Below are 22,857 nucleotides of genomic sequence, written 5' to 3'. Positions count from 1 at the left end.
AAACGGTAGAAACATTTTATTGAAAACTATTTAGAAAGTTGCATAACTTTGCATTTAGAGAAATAAAAATGAACCATAATATAAATTCTGCGCAGGTATACAAAGCATTTTGGTTGGAACGGAAAAGAGGGGTAATTGTAATGATAAAATCTCTCCCAGTATCTCCACTAAGGCCTTGTTCTTTACAGATTGAAAAAGTCCATATTGGTTTATTAATGCAAGTGATAGAATTAACCAACTCTTTAGGTTTAAGGGGGTTAATTAAGAATTAACCTCAGTGAAAGTATATTAAATCAGCCAAGAAATACACGCTGATTAAAATATCATGACTTTCCCTCTCTCTGGCTGTAAGGCACTTCTTTGCAGCAGAAGCCCTTCCCCACTGCTGGGCTCACATAGGAAACTCCATCTTGGGTTGTCCGAATATCAAAAAAGAACAACGTTTTTTAGTAACATTGCAAAAAATAAACTCGACGGCAAAAAGATTATGCTGGGAAATTCTGGGATGTCTGAGACATTTTCTTAGCGAGTGATGTAGATATCATTCACTGTTCGGGGTTTGATCTCTTTCATACACTCGAAATATGTATTGAACTCCTTTTTCTTCATGAATTCCAGACGGAACACCCGGATATCTAAAAGACAGAGCAACGGTATTAACAGGAGCGGATCGATCGGAGTCGCAGGGACCGTGACCGGGCCCAGGGTTGCAGGGGGCCCGCCGGCCCCAACCGCTGCTTCAGCTTGATGTAAGTCCAAGGCCATACATCCATCTGAAATGTATCACAGTGCAGAGACTCGTAAACAGAAGCCGACAGCTTTCATCAGCGTTCCCCGTGACTGACAATGACGTCATGCATTGCCATAGCATGAACGCCGATGAAAGCTTCCGGCCACTGCATGCCAGGTATAGAGGAGCGGTGTGGGAGCCGGGGAGGTAGTGAGTACAGTATAGAGCAGGATGGGGACAGTTTATACTGGAGGAGCCCAGGAGAGGAATATATATATATATATCAGGAGGAGGACTGTATATATCAAGTGGAGCCCAGGAGAGGAACACATATACCAGCAAGAGGACAGTATATACCAAGAAGAGGACAGTATATACTAGGAGGGGCCCAGGAGAGGAACACCTATACCAGCAAGGGGACAGTATATACCAAGAAAAGGACAGTATATACCAGGAGGGGCCCAGGAGAGAAACATATATACCAATAGGAGGGAAGTATATATCAGCCGGGGCCCAGGAGAAAATCATATATACCAACAAGAGGACAGTATATACCAGGAAGAGGACAGTATGTGCTAGTTGGGGCCCAGGAGAGGAACATATATTCCAGGAGGAGGGCAGTATACATCAGGCGGGGCCCAGGAGAGAAACATATATACCAGCAAGAGGACAGTATATATCAGGAAGAGGACAGTATATACCAGGAGGGGCCTAGGAGAGGAACATATATACCAGGAGGAGGACAGTATATATCAGGAGGGCCCAGGAGAGGAACATATATACCAGCAAGAGGACAGTATATATCAGGAAGAGGACAGTATATACCAGGAGGGGCCCAGGAGAAGAACATATATTCCAGGAGGAGGGCAGTATATATCAGGCGGGGCCTAGGAGAGAAACATATATACCAGCAAGAGGACAGTATATATCAGGAAGAGGACAGTATATACCAGGAGGGGCCTAGGAGAGGAACATACATACCAGGAGGGGGGACAGTATACACCAGGGGAGGCCGAGGAGGGGGATTAGTATAGACCAGAAGGGGGACATATTTACTAGGATTAAGGACATTACAGGATGTGAGAATATATACCAGGATGGGGACCATATATACCAGGAATTAGCCCAGGATGGGGGGACATATTTATCAGGAAAGAGCCCAAGATGGGGTACATTAGAACAGGATGAGGGACATTACTACATAATTGGAGGGGACTCATATATCTTTATAGGATTTATAACGCTAAATGTATACATGCATATACATGCATCTCACGAACAAGCAGGGATGTGGGGGCCCAGGTCCAAATGTTGCACTGGGGCCCATCCAATTCTAGTTACACCACTATTGATTAACATTAATGTATAACCACTATGTAGTGAGCTCCCTCTAGTGATGGCTGCACGATTTTTTAAATGGACCACTTATCAAATTAATATATTGGGCCGATTCCTTTCTGCAATGCTGATTTAGACGATTTAGAACATTTCAGAGTCAGCAGCAGAATGGAGATCAGGCAGCTGCAGGAGCCAAAGGGAAGGCAGAAATGGATTGTTACCGTGTCTGCCTTCCTGATTGATCGAGGCTGCGCACGTCTAATCAGAATGTGGCGGGTAGTGTGCAATTCACATACTTATGGTCATGTGACCGCCCGCTCTCGCTGTCTACACCGGAGAATCCTGACAGCATGTGGTGCTCAATGAGCACAGGACAGGACATCCCCTTTAATTTTCATACATGGTATAAAACACTTCTACTTACTTCTCTCTTAATTTGAAGATGTTCTTGTCAAACTCTGGAAAGAAAGTGTCACATGGTAAATCTGCCATGATGTGTGTGAAGTAGATATGGCGACACCAAGAGTGTTTCATCATGTTCTGCGAAGAGAGGCAATAATACGTATATACTGTACATTATGGTGTGGTAGTGATCTGTGAGATACTGCCATTAAAATAAAAATATGATTATAATACAAAAATGATGGAGGTCGCTTGTTCCACAAATTATAGAACTCACATAATAATGAATGGAGAGAGCGGCATATGCCTATACATTACCGGATTCCCATTCTCGATGAAGATTCAAGAAAATATTCCCAGAGGTGGAACCTACATGATCCTTTCGACATTTATGGTTTATGCAGTTTATATGCCATAAGCTGTAAATATGGCGCAACTTTTTACCACCTGGGATGCAGGTGTCAATGCTGAGCCTGGCATCTAAGAAGTTGACTGAAGAAGGGGAATGCAGTGGTCACGTTAATGATGGACATGACATAACCCTTCAGATGCCGTGGCCTATGCTGACCCTGGCATCTAAGTGGTTGACTGAAGGAAGGGAATGCAGGGTCCACATTATTGATGGAGAGGACATAAGCCTTTAGATGCCATGGCTTATGCTGACCCAGGCATCTAAGTAGTTGACTGACGAAAGGTTGACTGAAGAAGAAGAATGTAATAGTCACATGAATGATGGACATGATATCACCTCTCAGATGGCATGGTCTATGCTGACCCTAGAATGTAAGTGGTTGACTGAGTGACTGAGGGAAGGGAATGCAGTGGTCATGTTAATAATGAATATGACATAACCCTTCAGATGTCGTGGCCTACAATGACCCTGGCATCTAAGTGGTTGATAGAGGGAGAGCATTCAGTAGTTATGTGAATGATAGAAATGATATCACCACTCAGATGATGCGTTATATGCTGACCCATCTTAGTGGTTGACTGGGGGAAGGGAATGCAGTGGTCCCGTTAATGATGGACATGATATGACCCTTCTGATGTCATGGCTTATGCTGACCCTGGCATCTAAGTGGTTGACTGAGAGAAGGGAATGCAGTGGTCACGTTAATGATGGACATGACATAACCCTTCAGATGCCGTAGCCTATGCTGACCCTGGAATCTAAGAAGTTGACTGAAGGAAGGGAATGCAGAGTCCACATTATTGATGGAGAGGATATAACCCTTTAGATGCCATGGCTTATGTTGACCCAGGCATCTAAGTAGTTGACTGAAGAAAGGGAATGCAATGGTCACCTTAATGATGGACATGACATAACACTTCAGATGCTGTGGCCTATGTTGACCCTGGCATCTAAGTGGTTGATTTGACTAAGGGAGATGAATGCAATGGTCATATTAATGGTGGACATGACATCATGGCAGGAACCACTGAAACAGCAGAGGTTTTAATAGGTTAGTAACACATTGCCAGTTCTTAAACTTAAAAAAAATCCTAAAAAACCCTGTAACATCAATAAAAATCTTTACATAACATAACCCTTCAGATGTCGTGGTCTGGGCTGACCCTGGCATCTAAGTGGTTGATAGAGGGAGAGCATTCAATACTTATGTGAATGATATAAATGATATCACCACTCAGATGATGCGTTATATGCTGACCCATCTTAGTGGTTGCCTGGGGAAGGGAATGCAGTGGTCAGGGTAATGGTGGACATGACATAACGCGTCAGCTGATGTGGTATCTAAATGGTTGACTGAGGGAGGGATGTAATGGTCATGTGAATGATGGACATACTGCATCATCTGGGTGGTGATATTATTTGCTGACCTATCTTGGTAATTGACTGAGGGAAGGGAATGTAGTGGTCATGTTAATGATGAACATGACATGACCCTTCAGAGGTAGTGGTCTATGCTGACCCTCGCATTTAAGTGGTTGACTGAGGGAGGGATACAGTGGTCACCTTAATGATGGACATGACATAACCCTTTAGATGCCATGGCCTATGCTGACGCTGGCATCTAAGCAGTTGACTTAAGGAAAGGAATGCAGGGGGGTCACATTAATGATGGAGATGGCATAACTGTTTAGATGTCATGGCCTATTCTGATCCAGGCATCTAAGTGGTTGACTGGTGGAGGGATGCGGTGGTTGTATTATTGGGAGACATGACACCATAGCAGTAACTACTGAAGCAGCGGAGGATTGAAGAAGTTAGTAATGCTTGTCTTAACACATTTCCAATTCTTAAGGCCCCGTCACACGCAACGACGTATCTAACGATATATCGTATTCCGTGACGCATATCCGGCATCGTTATCAACGCGTGTGACACCAACGAGCGACCATTAACGATGGAAAATACTCACCAAATCGTCCATCGTTGACACGTTGTTCATTTTCAAAAAATTCGTTGATTGTTGAGGTTGCAGGTTGTTCGTCGTTCCCGAGGCTGCACACAATCGCTACGTGTGACACCGCGGGAACGACGAACTACAGCTTACCTGCGGCCGCCGGCAATGAGGAAGAAGGAGGTGGGCGGCATGTTACGTTCGCTCATCTCCGCCCCTCCGCTTCTATTGGGCAGCCGCTTAGTGACGACGCTGTGACGCCGCACGAACCGCCCCCTTGGAAAGGAGGCGGTTCGCCGGCCACAGCGACGTCACTAGGCAGGTAAGTCCGTGTGATGGCTCCGAACGATATTGTGCGCCACGGGTAGCGATTTGCCCGTGACACACAAACGACGGGGGCGGGTACGCTCGCTAGCGATATCGCTGTGTGTGACGGGGCCTTTAGACTTAGATTAAAAAAAAAATTATCAATAAAAATTTTCACATTCTAAAAAGAAGATTAGTTTCCAGGTTTTGGGATGGCAACATGACACCCAGTACCTGTGACCTGAGCATGTTTCATGGCCGGTGTAAAGACCCCACAGAATCTCAGATCAGTGGTGAGGAGTACGTTTAGCTTTGGAGGTGATTTTTGGATTTCCAACTTTTGACCTGTTTTACTTTACATTTTCTATCTCCATACACTATCAGTGTCCTTGTATTGCACAGCAGCTCCCACTAGTGACCATTTCCACGGCACTTACCTTATAACACTCCACTCCTCCCAGCACCCATATAGTTTCCACTTCATCACAGAGAGGCGGACTGGACACCAGCTGCACAACGTCTTCTTCATCGCGGCAAATGTAATGTGTGAATTTCGGTAAATCGCTAGACATAAAACGGTACAAAAAAAAGAGAAAATGTCTGCTCGATCAGTCACATAAAAGCAGGTAAATTGCACAATTAAAAAAATAAGAGGATGACATGAAAATAATAATAAAAAAAAAGGATTTGGGGCATAAATAGCATTTTCTGGATTGAAAGAGCTCCCATCCCCCCCGGACTAAATCTAGATTGTCGGTCCTGGATTATTATAATATGGGTGCATTATATCATTGTAGCACCGGCATCCCTGTGGGGATGCCAACTTACTCACCGCCTTGGCCTGGTCGTGTCCTCCTTCGCACTCCCCAGGCCATCCACGTGCTGCTGCCTCCTTCCTCTCCCAGGGCCTGTGCAACAAGCTCAGGTCTCCCGGGAATATGCTTAGGGCACATGCATGAGCACCGGCCCTCCTCTTAAAGGGCGCTCTGTTTCCAGGAACTGCCTCTCAGCCTATGGCTGAGAGGCACTGTGTATTTAAGGCACCCTCCCATTAGAGGAGGTGCCTGCACAACATTCTCAGTTAGGGCGGCGTCACACGCTATGATATACAGGGCGATATGTCGTCGGGGTCACGGATTCCGTGATGCACATCCAGCATCGTTTGACATATCATAGCGTGTGACAGCTACGAGCAACTGTTAACGAGCAAAAATACTCACCTTATCGTTGCTCGTTGACACGTCGCTCATTTTCATAATGTCGTTCCTCCTTCTGCGCGCAGGTTGTTCATCGTTCCTGAGGCAGCACACATCGCTATGTGTGACACCTCGGGAACGACGAACTGCAGCTTACCTGCGGCCGCAGGCAATGCGGAAGGAAGGAGGTGGGCGGGATGTTCCGGCCGCTCATCTCCGCCCCTCCGCTTCTATTGGGCGGCTGCTGTGTGACGTCGCTGTGATGCCGAACGTCCCTTCCCCTTCAGGAAGAGGATGTTCGCCGCCCACAGCGAGGTTGTTTGGGAGGTAAGTACATGTGACAGGGGTTAACGACTTTGCGCGACACGGGCAAGAAATTGCCTGTGACGCACAAACGATGGGGGCGGGTGCGATCGCTCATGCGATCGCACAATATATCGTCCCGTGTAATGGGGCCTTTAGTGTCCTGTCTGTCTTGATAGTTGTCAGGTCCCATTATTCCTGTGTCCGTCACCTGTACCTGAGTCTGCCTTCCATATCTATTTGCCCATACCGTTTCCACCTTACCTGTCCGCACCTGCCTGCCTTTCTGCCCTGTTCATCCCACCTGTTCTTGTGTGTGTACCCCAATCTGTCTCCTGCCCTGGGGGTCAGCTGCTACAGTCCCGGTCACTGCCCTGGGAGTAGTCCCTGGCGTCTGCCTCGCGGTAGGCACTCAGTTAAGCCCCTTCCACTAAATGGTAAGCCCAGGTTTCCCCTATGGTCCAGTTGGTCCACTAATCCCACTCGCTGTCCTTACACTGACAGCGAGCGTTACAATCATTACATGCAATTGCTCCATTTATGCATCAAACATTTAGGAAAATTCATTTTCATGTAGAAAATTCCCTCGGAGAATGCGACTCTCCAGCCTGAGCCTGTTGAAAGGCAGCCATATACCTGAGCTGCCTGGTAAGAAGTGCGATGACGGTATTTGCCAGGGGTAATAGCTTCTCATCGAACGCCTCAAATGAACGTCGTCCCCAAACAAGAAGATTTTTTTTTCCTGCAACAAAGAAAAACTAACAAATTAATAAATCAGAAGAGTAAATTGTCTCCTGGATCGTCCAGAAGGCCACCTGGCCTCGGAGAACAGGAGGCCCCACCGCAACCTCCCGAAACTCCAAGGATTTAGCACTTCTTGCTTTTTGCACTGAACATTGAATGTTTTCACCCCTAAAAGTCAGATTTGCCATGAACAAGCATAAAATTAACAATCTTGGTACTGGCAACTAGTGATGAGCGAGCACTACAATGCTCGGGGGTGCTCAGTACTCGTAACTAGTGATGAGCGAGCACTACAATGCTCGGGGGTGCTCAGTACTCGTAACTAGTAATGAGTGGGCACTACTGTGACGACCCTGGACTATCAGGTCGTCACAGGGTATTGTACAATCTGCCCTTCCGTACAATATCCACCTTCTCCTTGGTTACGGGTCCCTAACTATATGGTGTTGCCTAAAACAGCTAATAAAATCCTAGGTACACTCTGCACCACACCCACCAGACACACCAGTGGACGGCCTGAGTGGAATAGGGTCGCCCACTTGGGGGGTTGGTTAAGGGGAGGTCAGGAGTAAGGCAGTGTAGTGTTGGTAGTGAAGGAGAGAGGAGGTGAGGAGCCGGGCTCCTTGGAAGCATCTAGGTAGCAGACGTTGGTCTGAGCCTAGTAGGAGCTGGACCCCCGGTCGCAGGGGATCGTGACAAGGGGCACGGAACTGTCGAGGAGGACAGCCGGCGGCCTTGTACCATCACCGGGCTGGGACCAGGGCACGACGGGGTACGTGGACCCTAGATCAGGGAGTAGCTTCAAACAACCTGACAATTTACCCGACTAGAACGGAGCCTTCAAGATCCGCTCTCCACCCGCTCCAAAATCGGGGTACTAGCGCAACAAGGGGGATAGGACTTTCCACTAAAACGGTCCAGGAAATCCCAAGCGTGAACCCTGAGAGCAAGCTCCCACAGTTAGCCATAGTGGGGAGCGGGACCCGAATAGTTCTATACTACCAGCCCAACAAAGAAGTGAACTCAGTACCAGGAGGAAGGTCACAGATCACCAGGCAGCACCATCGGGTACGGGACCCAAACTAGCTCCCCTCAGCGGCAGCGGTGTCCAGAACTTTGGTTTATCCAGTTGTTGGTGTCAGCTGTTTGGACTGAGTGAGTACGCAAGTGACCCCTTCACTCCCCACGGCACTCTCCCAACACCATCACCGAGTCCGGGGGCATTCCCCCTACCCGTAGAGGGTCCTAATATCCGGCTGCCCCACGCCATCACCCCCGGGTACTCCCAACTGCAGCGGTGGTACTCCACATTACCACACACCACGGATGGCGTCACAAACTCTAAAGACAATCCCCTGTAAATACCTCTTTCATTTGAGTGGCCGCACGACCCCTGGGTCCGGACACCCCTCAAGCCATTGCGGATCCGAGCAGCCCGGCTGTTGACACGAGGGGCGGCACACTACCATGCTCGGTACTCGTAACTAGTGATGAGCGGGCACTACCAGGCTCAGGTGCTCGGTACTCGTAACTAGTGATGAGCGGGCACTACCATGCTCAGGTGCTCGGTACTCGTAACTAGTGATGAGCGGGCACTACCATGCTCAGGTGCTCGGTACTCGTAACTTCGTAACTAGTGATGAGTGGACACTATCATGCTCAGGTGCTCAGTACTCATAACTAGTAATAAGCGGGCACTACCATGCTCGGGTGCTCAGTACTCGTAACTAGTGATCAGCGAGCACTACCATGCTCGGGTGCTCAGTACTCGGAACTAGTGATGAGCGGGCACTACCATGCTCAGGTGCTCAGTACTCGGAACTAGTGATGAGCGGGCACTACCATGCTCGGGTGCTCAGTACTCGTAACTAGTGATGAGCGGGCACTACCATGCTCGGGTGCTCTGTACTCGTAACTAGTGATGAGCGGGCACTACCATGCTCAGGTGCTCAGTACTCGTAACTAGTGATGAGCGAGCACTACCATGCTCGGGTGCTCGGTAGAGAGCTGGATAACCCTTTAAGTTTTGTATATGTACTTTGTACTAGTGCCATGTATTAGACTAGGGAGGTCCCACCCTGCTGCCTGTTCTGCGTCAAGAGCTGAGGTCCTCCACCGTGATTTATGGTAAGACCCCTCCTTTTGGTAACCCCATCCCTATACACTGTACAGTACAATTCTACATCTTACCCGGCTGCTTTACTGTAGTTATCGTGTCTAACAGATACTGGAATTCTTTCCTGCAAAAAAAAAGAAAAGATAATTCTGATCTGTTCTATAATCCAAGTTCCAGCAACCCCACTTTTCTAATGATCCACCAGAGGTGGAACAGCGCCATACGTGGCAAAGTGGCCATGGCTGGTACTGCAAACTATTGCAAAGCAGAACGCTTTCAGTACCTCTGCAGCCTCTACACATTGTACTGATCTGTGCCATTTCCGTGGCACCTTTAATCAGATTATTAGTGGGGTTCCAAGAGACGGACCCCCATAGATCCAATATTAAAACACCTTTTAAGGTGACATTCTGCGATTCTCGGCGCAGTTGTCTCCAACCCTGTGTCACCAAACCCCAAATTGGCACTGGCATTTCCTTAAATACCTAATTAGAAAACTATATTGGCATGCTGGGAGTTGTAGTTTTTGATCTGTTGAATTGCCAGTTTGGTGACTAATGCTTAGGCTGCTTTCACACATCCAATTGTAGCAGTGCGGCACAATCGGGCGCTCTGCTGAAAAAACGAAACCGTTTTTTTTTTTTTTGACGCCGGTTTCGTTTTTTCCAGCATTGACTTGCATTGGCGCCGCATTGTGCCGCATGGGCTTGCGTTCCATCCAGTTTTTGCCACATGCGGCAGATTTAGCCGATGCGGCGGCCGGATGGAACGTTCCCTAGCACGTTTTTTGCTCCGGCAAAAAAAAACCGCATCGCGCCGCATCCAGTCGATGCAACGCATTTTTCAATGCATGCCTATGGACGCCGGATGCGGCAAAAATCGCATCCGGCCGCCGCATGCGGTTTTGTCCACTGCGCATGCTCAGTAGCGTGCCGCAACCGGAAAAAAAACGGACGGGCCGCATGTAAAAAACTTATGCAAAGGATGCGGTGTTTTCACCGCATCCGTTGCATAGGTTTCACAGCCGGATTGAGCCGCACTGCTCAAACCGGATGTGTGAAAGCAGCCTTAGAGCATAGATCTTACGTTAGTCAATATATAACATGCTACTTACGGTAGATCCCACGGTAAGTGTCCCTTCCATCCAATCCCCATGTTGTTGCAGGCAGCAGCGATCAGCTTGATCGGTTTGGGGACAATCTGTGAATTTTCTTCAGACATATCCTGAACTGAAGAGACAAAAATTTGATATAATGTTAGAATAAAAGTTAAATTCAGTAATAATGATCTGTGCCACAACTAGAACTCCTGATGCCACCATGGGCGGTCATCTAAAAATACGGATAGCTGTGACATCTGCCCAGTAAACAGAGCAAAAGGCTGACCTCTATGTAGCATGTGAGCTGCAGGAAGTGAGCTCCCCCTAGTGGTGGCTGCAGGAAGTGACCTCACCCTAGTGCTAGTTGCAGGAAGTGAGCTCCCCCTAGTGCTAGTTGCAGGAAGGGACCTCACCCTAGTGGTGGCTGCAGGAAGTGAGCTCCCCCTAGTGGTGGCTGCAGGAAGTGAGTTCCCCCTAGTGCTAGTTGCAGGAAGTGAGCTCCCCCTAGTGGTGGCTGCAGGAAGTGAGCTCCCCCTAGTCGTAGCTGCAGGAAGTGAGCTCCCCCTAGTCGTGGCTGCAGGAAGTGAGTTCCCCCTAGTCGTGGCTGCAGGAAGTGAGTTCCCCCTAGTGCTAGTTGCAGGAAGTGAGCTCCCCCTAGTGGTGGCTGCAGGAAGTGAGCTCCCCCTAGTGGTGGCTGCAGGAAGTGAGCTCCCCCTAGTGGTGGCTGCAGGAAGTGAGCTCCCCCTAGTGGTGGCTGCAGGAAGTGAGCTCCTCCTAGTTGTGGCTGCAGGAAGTGAGCTCCCCCTAGTCGTGGCTGCAGGAAGTGAGTTCCCCCTAGTCGTGGCTGCAGGAAGTGGACTATCCCTAGTGATGGCTGCAGGAAGTGAACTATGCCTAGATGTAGCTTCGAGATGTGAGTTCGCCTTAGTGATGGCTACAGGACGTGAGTTCCTCTGAGTAGTGGCTGCTTTAAGTGAGCTTACCCTAGAAGTGGCTATAAATGAGCTATCCTTAGTGGTGTCTGCAGAAAGAGCTAAGCTTACCTTCTACAGCCACCACTAAGAAGCTACCATTAGGGGAAGTCACTTCCTTCAGCCACAACCAGGGTGAAGGCACTTCTTTAAACTACCACTAGGTGGAGCTCACTTTTTGCAGACACCACTATCTGGAGCTAATTTCCTGCATCCATCACTAGGGAAAGCCCCAAATAGTAGTGGCTGGATAAAGTGAGGATCCCATAAAGGTAGCTGCAGGAAGTGAGCCCCCTAGTGGTGGCTGCAGGAAGTGAGCTTCCCCTAGAGGTGATTGCAGGAAGTCAGATCCCCCTAGAGGTGATTGCAGGAAGTGAGCTCCCCCTAGTGGTGGCTGCAGGAAGTGGGTAAGCTACCACATCTGTCAAAAGATAGTGATGGCCTATTGTAAGGACAACAGTATCAAAATACCAGAAAATCCTTTTAATGTAGTCAATTCCCCTTTTGTAGTCCCACGTAACACACACACACACACACACACACACACACACACACACACACACACACACACACACACACACACACACACACACACATATATATATATATATATTATAATATTGCATTAGCTGATTATTGTATGCCACTTATCACCGAGATGTAGCAGAACTGAGTTGGTCATATTACTTTTTTCAACCATGTTATAGTTTGCATCATAGATCTCCAAGTAGGTTTACCTCCTGCAGTCCTATGTAAGGCAAAGGATAACACATAGTGGTGAGATGTTCCCGTAACATAAAAATGTTAATTTATTGTTTAGCTGTCTGGCTCCACCTTGTGATTGCAATACGTTTTACATCCAATTTAATTTAGATCCTCCTGCAGTCCTATGTAAGCCTACAGATAACACATTGCAGTAGCACAGGATGCTTTATGATAGTATCATAGAGAGGTGACAAAATTTAATTTGTTATATAACTCTTTAGAGCCATAATATTTCTGTATCATATGTGTCCAAGGTGAACCAGCAGTCCCATGTAAGACCACAGACAGCACTTTACAATATTTGGATGAGTTGTTTTAGTAGCATACAGTGGTAGCCAAGTTGAGTTTGCCATGTCATATAACTATTAGTGTCATCCAAGTAATTATATGTTAGGTTTAAATCCTGCAGTCCTATGTAAAACCACAGATAACACACGGCAATATCAGGATAAGCTGATTTAGTAGCATGTAGATATAGAATTACATACAGAACTGGATTTGTAATGATCATCTAGCTTTCTGCATCATATAATCCATGTAAATATATATATGGTAAGTTTATGTCCTGCAGTCCTATGTAAGACAACAGACTGAAGATGTCTGTATCACACAGGTGTAACAGACTTTAATTTGTTTGTTTTTTTTTACCATAAAACGATTTGCAACATATAATCCATGCAAATATAATATTTTAAATTTACATCCAGCAGTCCCATGTAAAACTACTGATGGCACCTTACAATATCAGAATGATAATTTTTAATAACATGCTGGTGTAGCAGAACTACATAATCATAATCTATATTAATTTGTGTAAGATGTAGCAGAATTGAATGTGTGATTTAATTATTTCTATCATATAATCCATGTAAATATATTATGGTAGGTTAATGTCCTGCAGTCCTATGTAAGACCACAGAAAAGACATTCTGGTATCAGGCTAGGACATGAAAGTAATATGCAGATAAACCAGAACTAAATGTGTGAAATAATATATTTGTATCATACAATCCATGTAAATATATGATAGTTTTACCTCATGCAGTCCTATGTAAGACCATAGACCGCACACTGCAGTATCGAAATCAAACATTTTACTAGCATTCAGATATAGCAGAACTGATTGTGTAAGAGTATATCTCCATGGATTATATCAGACGAAGTTTTATCACACATGCTACATCTGCATTTTATATCTTAATATTGTTGATAGTGTGGTCTTGCATAGGACTGCAGGACATCCACCTATCATATTATATTTACATGGATTATGTGATACAAATAGTTATATTCCACATTCAGTTCTGTTAAATATGCATCCTGTTGCGTCCTGATATTGCAAATTGCTATCTGTGGTCTTAGGTTTACTTATAGCAGTCCTATGTAAGACCACACTAACAGCACATTGCAATAACGGGAATAAACACTTTAGTAATATCTAGATATAAAAGAAATTAATGTGTGAGATATCTTTTTGTATCACAAAATCCATCTAAATATGATGATAGGTTACGTCTTGCAGTCCCATGTAAGACCAGAAACAGCACATTGCAATATCAGATGTAGCAGAGCTGAATGTGTGATATAACTGTTTGTACCATGTAATCCATGTAGATATAACATCACATATTCAGTTCTCCTACATCTGTATGTTACTCACATGTCACATCATTAAATTATAGTGTGATCCTGTGCTTTTACATAGGACTGCAAGATGTCAACCCACCATATTATATATACATGGATTATATGATACAAATAGCTATAATCTACACAATCTGTTAATAGTGATGAGCGAGCATGCTTGTAACTACTCGGTACTCGCACGAGTATCACTGTACTCGGGCTGCTCGGCGGGGACCGAGTAATCTCGCGATACTCGTGCTGTACTCGTGGTCTTCATTTCTGCATGTTGGCGCTCTTTTGAGAGCCAGCCCTCATGCAGGGATTGGCTGGCAGACCACTGCAATGCCACAGCCCTGTTAGTTGTGGAATTGCAGTGATTGGCCGGCCTGCACAGCGTGACCGAGCCTTTATATCGGCCGGCGCGCTGTGCTCTGCTCACAGCTATCCAGACTGTCAGTGCAGGGAGAGTGTCGCTGATTCAGGGAAAGCTTTGCGGCCCTTTATAGCTTTTTCAGTTGCAGGGCTGCAAACAGTGTGACCAAAAGTCCTTCTCAGGACTATTCTAGTTGTATACAGGCAGGCAGGGTATAGCCAGGTCGGAGTACAGTAGCAGAGTCCTTCTCAGGACTATTGTTGCTATATACAGGCAGGGTATAGCCAGGTCGGAATACAGGCTAGTGACCAGAAGAGTCCTTGTCAGGACTATTGTACCAGTATACAGGCAGGCAGGCAGGCAGGGTAGTGGTGACCGTATACCAGCCTTCATCATATCTGGGGCTGGTGTACACAGTGTAAAACAGTCCAGATAGTGTCTGACTTGTCTGTAATTGTCGCTCCCCAAAAAAACCTGTTAGGTTCTTATTGCGTCCGTGCTTGGTTTTTAAAACCGCACGTGTATGCCTGTTGGTGGCAGCGTACAGGTGCACTTGTGTGCAATTTCCACAAACTTTGATATAACGCACAAGTAGTGAATATACACGTCAGCAGTGCACAGCATTGCAAAATGCGCAAGGGCATTGGCAAGGAACAAGGAAGTGGACGTGATGGTGGTGCAGGCAGAGGCCGAGGTCGTGGGCAAGCTCTAATTTCGCCACAACAAAGGGCCACATCTAGTCGCTCGCACGTCCTGTCCCAAATTCTTGGGGACCGCAGCAGTACACCGCTCTTGAACCAAGACCAGTGTCAACAGGTTGTTAGTTGGATAGCAGATAATGCTTCCAGTCAGATTGGCACCACCACAAACACTCTGTCTTCCACACGGTCAAGTGTCAGTAGCCGTGATACTGCACCGCACATTTCTGAACCTGATCCTCCTTCCTACCACCAGGCTGAGTACACGTCCTCCTCGGACATTAATGATCCCACACTTGGACACTCGGAAGAGCTGTTCACGTTTCCATTCACACATTCTGGCCTCTCGCCAGCTCATATTGAAGTGGGTCATGAGGAGATCGTCTGTACAGATGGCCAAATATTTGAGCAGCCACGTTCTCACGAAGTTGGCAACGTGTCTCAACAAGTGGTGGACGATGATGAGACACAATTGTCAGGAAGTCAGGAGGAGGAGCAGGGTGCGGAAGAGGAAGACGACGTGGTGGATGATCCAGTAACTGACCCAACCTGGCAGGAGGATATGCAGAGCGAGGACAGCAGTGCACAGGGGGAGGGAGGCGTAGCATCACAACAGGCAGTAAGAAGCAGGGTGGTGGCCCCAGGCAGAAGTCAGGCAACCGTTCCCCGGAACAACACGACGACACAAGGTGCCTGTACAAATGTTAGGTCTTCCCGAGTCTGGCAGTTTTTTAAGTTGGATCCAGATGATTCAAAAAAGGCCATTTGCAACACCTGCCGTGCCCGCATCAGCAGGGGTACCAAAACTAGCAGCCTGACCACCACCAGCATGATCAGGCACATGTCAGCCAAGCACCCGACTTTGTGGGAAGTACAACAGAGTCGAGGAGCAGTGCTTGCTGATGTCACTGCTACGTCTTCGCTGGTTGTGCATGCGAGCCAATCCCCTGTCCATGCTGCCTGCGAACAAGCCTCCTCCACTCCTGCACCTGCAGTTGCCTACGCAGAAAGAACACCATCATCAAGCACGTCCTTGTCCCAGCGCAGCGTTCAGTTATCCATTCAGCAAACCTTTGAACGCAGGCGCAAATACACTGTCAACACCCCACATGCCACAGTTCTAAATGCTAACATTTCGCGACTGCTTGCGCTGGAAATGTTGCCTTTTAGGCTGGTGGAGACAGAAGCATTCCGTGACCTGATGGCGGCAGCTGTCCCACGTTATTCGGTCCCCAGCCGCCACTATTTCTCCCGGTGTGCCGTCCCCGCGTTGCATAACCACGTGTCACAAAACATCACACGTGCCCTGAACAACGCTGTTTCACCCAAGGTCCACCTAACCACAGACACGTGGACAAGTGCTTGTGGGCAAGGCCGCTACATCTCGTTGACGGCACACTGGGTTAATATTGTGGAAGCTGGGACCCAGTCTGAGCGAGGGACGGAACACGTCCTTCCCACACCAAGGTTTGCAGGCCCTACCTCAGTCAGTGTTTCACCCACACTCTACAGCTCCGGAATGTCATGCTCTTCAGCCTCCTCCTCCTGCGCATCCTCATCCACTTTACCCTCCACACCAGTCCCAAGCTGGAAGCACTGCAGCACTGCCTCGGCGAAGCGGCAACAGGCTGTGCTGAAGCTAATCTGCATAGGTGACAAACCCCACAATGCAGAAGAGCTGTGGACAGCTCTGAAACAGCAGGCAGATCACTGGCTCACACCTCTGAACCTAAAGCCAGGAAAGGTCGTGTGTGACAATGGCCGGAACCTGGTGGCGGCTTTGAGGCGAGGCCAGCTGACACATGTTCCATGCGTGGCCCATGTGCTCAACCTCGTGGTTCAGCGGTTTCTAAAGTCATACCCAGAGCTGTCTGATCTGCTGGTAAAAGTTCGCCGCCTGTCTGCACATTTTCGAAAGTCACCTACTGCTTCAGCCGGCCTTGCCGGCTTTCAGCGCAGTTTGCATCTTCCGGCTCACAGACTGGTGTGTGATGTCCCCACGCGTTGGAATTCAACTCTGCACATGTTGGTCAGGATATGTGAGCAGAAGAGGGCAGTTGTTGAGTACCTGCATCACCTAAGCCGTCGGGAAATGGGTCAAACTCCACACATAACACCTGAGGAGTGGAGATGGATGTCAGACCTATGTACCATCCTCCAAAACTTTGAGGACTCCACCAAGATGGTGAGTGGTGATGACGCCATTATTAGCGTCACCATACCGCTACTCTGCCTTCTAAAACGGTCTCTGCTGAAAAACAAACATGATGCATTGCAGGCGGAGCGCGATGAGTTGCAGCAAGAAACAGTAGTGGGTGTGGGTGATGATAACACACAGCCCAGCCTCGTCTCATCACAACGTGCAGTGGAGGACTATGACGAGGAGGAGGATGAAGACATGGAGCAACTCTCCGGCCAAATTGAGGATATGACATGCACACCAGTCATATCCTCGGTTCAGCGTGGCTGGCCAGAGGACAGGGTAGATGAGGAGGAGGAGGAGGAGGAGGAGGACAGCATGTTCAGTCATCTTGTTGGTCAGGCTACTGAAGTCCTGGCTGTTAAGAGTCTGGCGCACATGGCTGACTTTATGGTAAGCTGCCTGTCTCGTGACCCTCGCGTTAAGAACATCTTGGCCGACAATCATTACTGGTTGGTAACACTGTTAGACCCACGCTACAAGGAGAACTTTTTGTCTCTTATTCCCGTGGAGGAGAGGTCAACCAAAATGCAGCAGTTCCGGAAGGCCATAGTCACGGAAGTAGGCAAAGCATTCCCCTCACAAAACGCTAGCGGCATAGGTCATGAATCAGTGGACAACCGAGGCGTACAGCCGAGAGAGGCACAAGTCCAATCCGCCAGAGGTAGGGGAACAGTCTTTAAGATGTGGGACAGTTTTCTCAGCCCCTCACGTACCACAGCCCCTGAGGTGCGGGGTAGTGCCACAAGAAATCCTAAGTTTGCCCAGATGCTGAAGGAGTACCTTGCAGATCGAACAACTGTACTCCGACATTCCTCTGTGCCTTACAATTATTGGGTATCCAAGCTGGACACGTGGCATGAATTGGCTCTCTACGCCTTGGAAGTCCTGGCCTGCCCTGCTGCTAGCGTTTTGTCAGAGCGTGTTTTTAGTGCCGCAGGTGGAATCATTACAGATAAACGTACCCGCATGTCAACTGAAAATGCTGACAGGCTGACTCTGATCAAGATGAACAAGGGTTGGATTGGGCCAGACTTCACCACACCACCAGCAAATGAGAGCGGAATTTAAAGTTTGCCATGTACCTCCACTCACCCATGGGTACACACTTCTGGACTTTGGATAATCGCTGGACTGCTCCTCCTTCTCCTCATGCGCCACCATGATGATGACCGTTACAAATTGCAATACTTAGGCCTTTGTTTCAGGTATACCCCCAGTGGTAAATTTTTTCGCCCATTCTTTGCAGAATGGACATTACAACGACAGGAGACCCGCTCCTTTGCAATGGGAACAATGTTTTGAGGCCCTCATGCACGTCTCTACCCAGGGACAACGTGGAGCCTCCCAATTTTTGGCTGCCCTGCCTAAGGGCTATACTATAATACACCCACTTCCTGACAATGGACACTTAATGTTTTGAGGCCCTCATGCACGTCTCTACCCAGGGACAACGTGGAGCCTCCCAATTTTTGGCTGCCCTGCCTAAGGGCTATACTACAATAGACCCACTTCCTTCCAATGGGCACTTCAGGTTTACAGGCCCTCATGCACGTCTCTATCCAGGGACAACGTGGAGCCTCCCATTTTTTGGCTGCCCTGCCTAAGGGCTATACTATAATACACCCACTTCCTGACAATGGACACTTAATGTTTTGAGGCCCTCATGCACGTCTCTATCCAGGGACAACGTGGAGCCTCCCAATTTTTGGCTGCCCTGGCAAAGGGCTATACTAAAATAGACCCACTTCCTTACAATGGGCACTTCAGGTTTACAGGCCATCATGCACGTCTCTATCCAGGGACAATGTGGAGCCTCACAATTTTTGGCTGCCCTGCCTAAGGGCTTTACTACAATAGACCCACTTCCTTCCAATGGGCACTTCAGGTTTACAGGCCCTCATGCACGTCTCTATCCAGGGACAATGTGGAGCCTCCCAATTTTTGGCTGCCCTGCCTAAGGGCTATACTACAATAGACCCACTTCCTTACAATGGGCACTTCAGGTTTACAGGCCATCATGCACGTCTCTATCCAGGGACAATGTGGAGCCTCCCAATTTTTGGCTGCCCTGCCTAAGGGCTATACTACAATAGACCCACTTCCTTACAATGGGCACTTCAGGTTTACAGGCCCTCATGCACGTCTGTATGCAGGGGCATTGGTGAACCTCACAATTTTGGACTGCCCTGGCAAAGGAAAATACTACAAAGACTCACTTCCTCAAAATGGGTGTGGCGCCCCTGACCTGGTCAGGCACCACTGAGTACTGCACCCATGCTGGGGACAGTACAATACAGGTAATCCAGATGGCTGACCGAGGTGTGACTACACAGGCGCATAGTGATCAGGTCTCACACATGTACCTTTGAGAGGACCCCTGGGGATCCCAGGAGGGGGAAAAGCCTTCACCTCCACTGGAATAGTGGAGGGGGCCAAAAGCCTCCATCTCCTCTCAAGGGGTGTGGTAAGAGAGCCTGGTTGCTAGGTGGCGTAGGCAGGCACAAAGGGAAAAGAGAAGGAGGAGAAAACAGTCTGCAGCAGAGGGTGGAGGAGTGAGGAGCATGGAAGTGGAGCTCAGACAGGAGCAGCGGTGAAGGTCCCAGATGTGAGCCGGTTCAGAGCAGAGTCCAGGGAGCTCCGAGGAGAGCTGACCCCTTCCCCTGGGCTGCTGTAGTCTGACAGCGTCCGCGCAGTGGCTACCGACGGGGGAGAACGGTCACCTAGGAGTGCTACCCGAAACCCATCTCCAGCTAGAGAGAGAGCACAGAGTGGGAAGTAAGGAGACTGCTAGGGAGAACCAGGCCCAAACGGGCGGCAGATCCCGGAGCGGGGATAGATCCACCTTTCCCTGCTAAACCTGCCGGTGTGGGGCCCTCAAAGCCCACACCACAACACCTAAAAGCCGCAGCCACGTAGCCACAGTTAGGGCCCACAGTTCACAGGAGGCAAGCAGCTGGAGTGATCTGGCCCAGGCCACAAGCAAACGGCAAACGAAGGGGAGAGAGGCTTCAGCAACTTCCCTGGGTGACCCCCATAGGGACTAAAAGTCGGGGTTACCCCAAACCACCAAGGGCTAAGGAAGGCGAGTTGGTAGTCACCATCAGAAGTCAGCCTGAAGGATACCTGGTTCCCGCCTGGTTCATCCCAGCTACGCCCGGGTTACTCACCCTGCCACCTGAAGTGAGTAAAACCCCTGAAAGACATTCTGCGTGTGTGGAGTTATTCTGCGCCTTGTGGTTCCACGCACCTACACAGGGTCCTGGGGCTTGCCTCACTCTCAGGAGGCTATTCCAACTAACTGCACTCACCATCAGCCCCAGGCGTCCCTCAACCTGCAGTGGCGGTCCCCACTGACCGCAATACTGAGAGTGGCGTCACGACAAATAGAAGATTCCCTACCTGTAACAAGATCCAGCCGAGTGGAGTCCCTGAAGGTAATGCACCGACACAACACCTGTGGGGCTTCACATGGGCACATTAGACTCAAGAGGCCTTCATGTACGTCTCTTCTCAGGGACATCGGAGTGCCACACAATGTTTTCACGTAAAATCTTTCATGTATTAATCTCAAAAAGTAACATACACCAGCTCTATCTCACTATTGGGTATGTGCCCTTAACATTTCCGCCATGAGAAATCATTTTGGGGTCATTTTGGAAGGTTTTCTGGTGAGTCCGTAAAAATGGCGTAAAACGCGGACAAAATTGTTCACAGCTGTGACTTTTCAGTGATAAATGCTTCAAGGGGTCTTCCCCATGCTGTTGCCATGTCATTTGAGCACTCTTCTGAGACTTTTGTGACATTTTTAGGGTTTCTCCATGCTGCCGGGGGGTCATTTCACAAAAATACTCGGGTCTCCCATAGGATAACATTGGGCTCGTTGCTCGGGCCGAGTACACGAGTATCTTGGGAGGCTCGGCCCGAGCTTCGAGCACCCGAGCTTTTTAGTACTCGCTCATCACTATCTGTTAAATCTCCATGTTACTAATATGACTAATCCTGATATTTGCATCATATAATCCATGTAAATATAATATGGTAGGCTTACGTCCTGCAGTCCCATGTAAGACCACACACAGCATACTGCAATATCAGGCTGTAACAACCATATGTAGGACAGCTGCATTTTTCATAAGGACTTGAATAATATAATCTATGTAAATATAGTATGGTATGCTTACATCCTGCAGTCCCATGTAAGACCACAGATAGCACATTGCAATATTAGTCTGTAACGGCCAGATGTAGCAGAGCTGAATGTGTCATATAAGGATTTGTATCATATAATATGGCAGGTCTTGCAGTCCCATGTAAGACCACAGATAGCACATTGCAATATTATACTGTAACGGCCAGATGTAGGAGAGATGAATGTGTCATATAAGGATTTGCATCATATAATCCATGTAAATATAATATGGCAGGTCCTGCAGTCCCATGTAAGACTACAGATAGCACATTCCAATATTAGCCTGTAACGTCTAGATGTAGCAGCGCTGAATGAGTCATATAAGGATTTGTATCATATAATATGGCAGGTCCTGCAGTCCCATGTAAAACCACAAATAGCACATTACAATGTCAGGCTGTTACGTGCAGATGTAGCAGAGCTGAATGTGTCATATAAGGATTTGTAACTTATAATATAGCTGGTCCTGCAGTCCCATGTGAGATCACAGATAGCACATTGCAATATTAGCCTGTAACAGCCAGATGTAGCAGAGCTGAATGAGTTATATAAGGATTTGTATCATATAATATGGCAGGTCCTGCAGTCCCATGTAAGACCACAGATAGCACATTGCAATATTAGCCTGTAACATGCATATGTAGCAGAGCTGAATGAGTCATATAAGGATTTGAATCATACAATATGGCAGGTGCTGCAGTCCCATGTAAGACCACAGATAGCGCATTGCAATGTCAGTCTGTAACGTCTAGATGTAGCAGAGCTGAATGAGTCATATAAGGATTTGTATCATATACTATGGCAGGTTCAGCAGTCCTATGTAAGACCACAGATAGCGCATTGCAATATTAGCTTGTAACGTGCAGATGTAGCAGAGCTGAATGAGTCATATAAGGATTTGTATCATATACTATGACAGGTTCAGCAGTTCCATGTAAGACTAGATATAGCACATTGCAATATTAGCTTGTAACGTGCAGATGTAGCAGAGCTGAATGTGTTATATAACTATTATTATGATAAAATCCAAGTGATTATGTGATAAATTCACTTTCTCTTACACCACAAACTCCCCTCTGCTACATCTGCATCCTCATAGATGCCGGCCTGGCTGATCCGGCGAGGTGACATCATCATTCTCCCCATAGATGTCACATTACACAGATACACTCTCAGGCTGTCACTACATCCCTTATTAAAAGGAGAAGTGCCTAGAGGATTCCCACCTGCGGCCAGCAGCCCCCATACAATGATACAGACCTGTGTGTGCAGTCCTGTGTAAGCCGAGGGTCGGGATTGGGAAGTGAATGGCAGCAGATGCAGAGGACAAGGGATGGAGCATGGATATAAAGGCCGGAGGTGGGGCCTCGCTCTCCCCATTCACAAAACAGCCTTTTATTTCAAGCTTGAAAGCAGGAAAATCAAGTTACAGCTT

General features: G+C 47.8%; 1 protein-coding gene across 1 annotated transcript; it reads right to left on the bottom strand.

The window, feature by feature from the left end:
• LOC142301169 (dihydrofolate reductase-like) lies at positions 1-22,788 on the bottom strand. The gene is made up of 7 exons (XM_075342199.1): positions 22,683-22,788; positions 10,613-10,727; positions 9,573-9,622; positions 7,275-7,380; positions 5,577-5,703; positions 2,493-2,608; positions 1-635 (listed from the first exon to the last, which is right to left on the bottom strand). Exons 1-7 carry the CDS (start codon positions 22,762-22,764, stop codon positions 542-544), a joined length of 690 nt encoding a protein of 229 aa, XP_075198314.1. The 5' UTR covers positions 22,765-22,788; the 3' UTR covers positions 1-541.
• Between the last annotated feature and the right edge of the window lie 69 nt (positions 22,789-22,857).

Source organism: Anomaloglossus baeobatrachus, chromosome 4, assembly GCF_048569485.1.
Source record: "Anomaloglossus baeobatrachus isolate aAnoBae1 chromosome 4, aAnoBae1.hap1, whole genome shotgun sequence".
NCBI lineage: Eukaryota > Metazoa > Chordata > Amphibia > Anura > Aromobatidae > Anomaloglossus > Anomaloglossus baeobatrachus.
Note: the sequence above shows the minus strand (reverse complement) of the source record. Positions and strands in the feature narration are given on the sequence as shown.

What these genes read in the sequence shown, in the direction of transcription:
- LOC142301169 (XM_075342199.1), bottom strand. Translation starts at nt 22,764, where the DNA reads ATGCTCCATCCCTTGTCCTCTGCATCTGCTGCCATTCACTTCCCAATC. An exon ending in ACACAGGACTGCACACACAG is followed by an intron (nt 10,728 to 22,682) that starts GTCTGTATCATT and finishes TTGTCTCTTCAG; the next exon opens with TTCAGGATATGTCTGAAGAA. An exon ending in ATCTTCAAATTAAGAGAGAA is followed by an intron (nt 636 to 2,492) that starts GTAAGTAGAAGT and finishes TCTGTCTTTTAG; the next exon opens with ATATCCGGGTGTTCCGTCTG.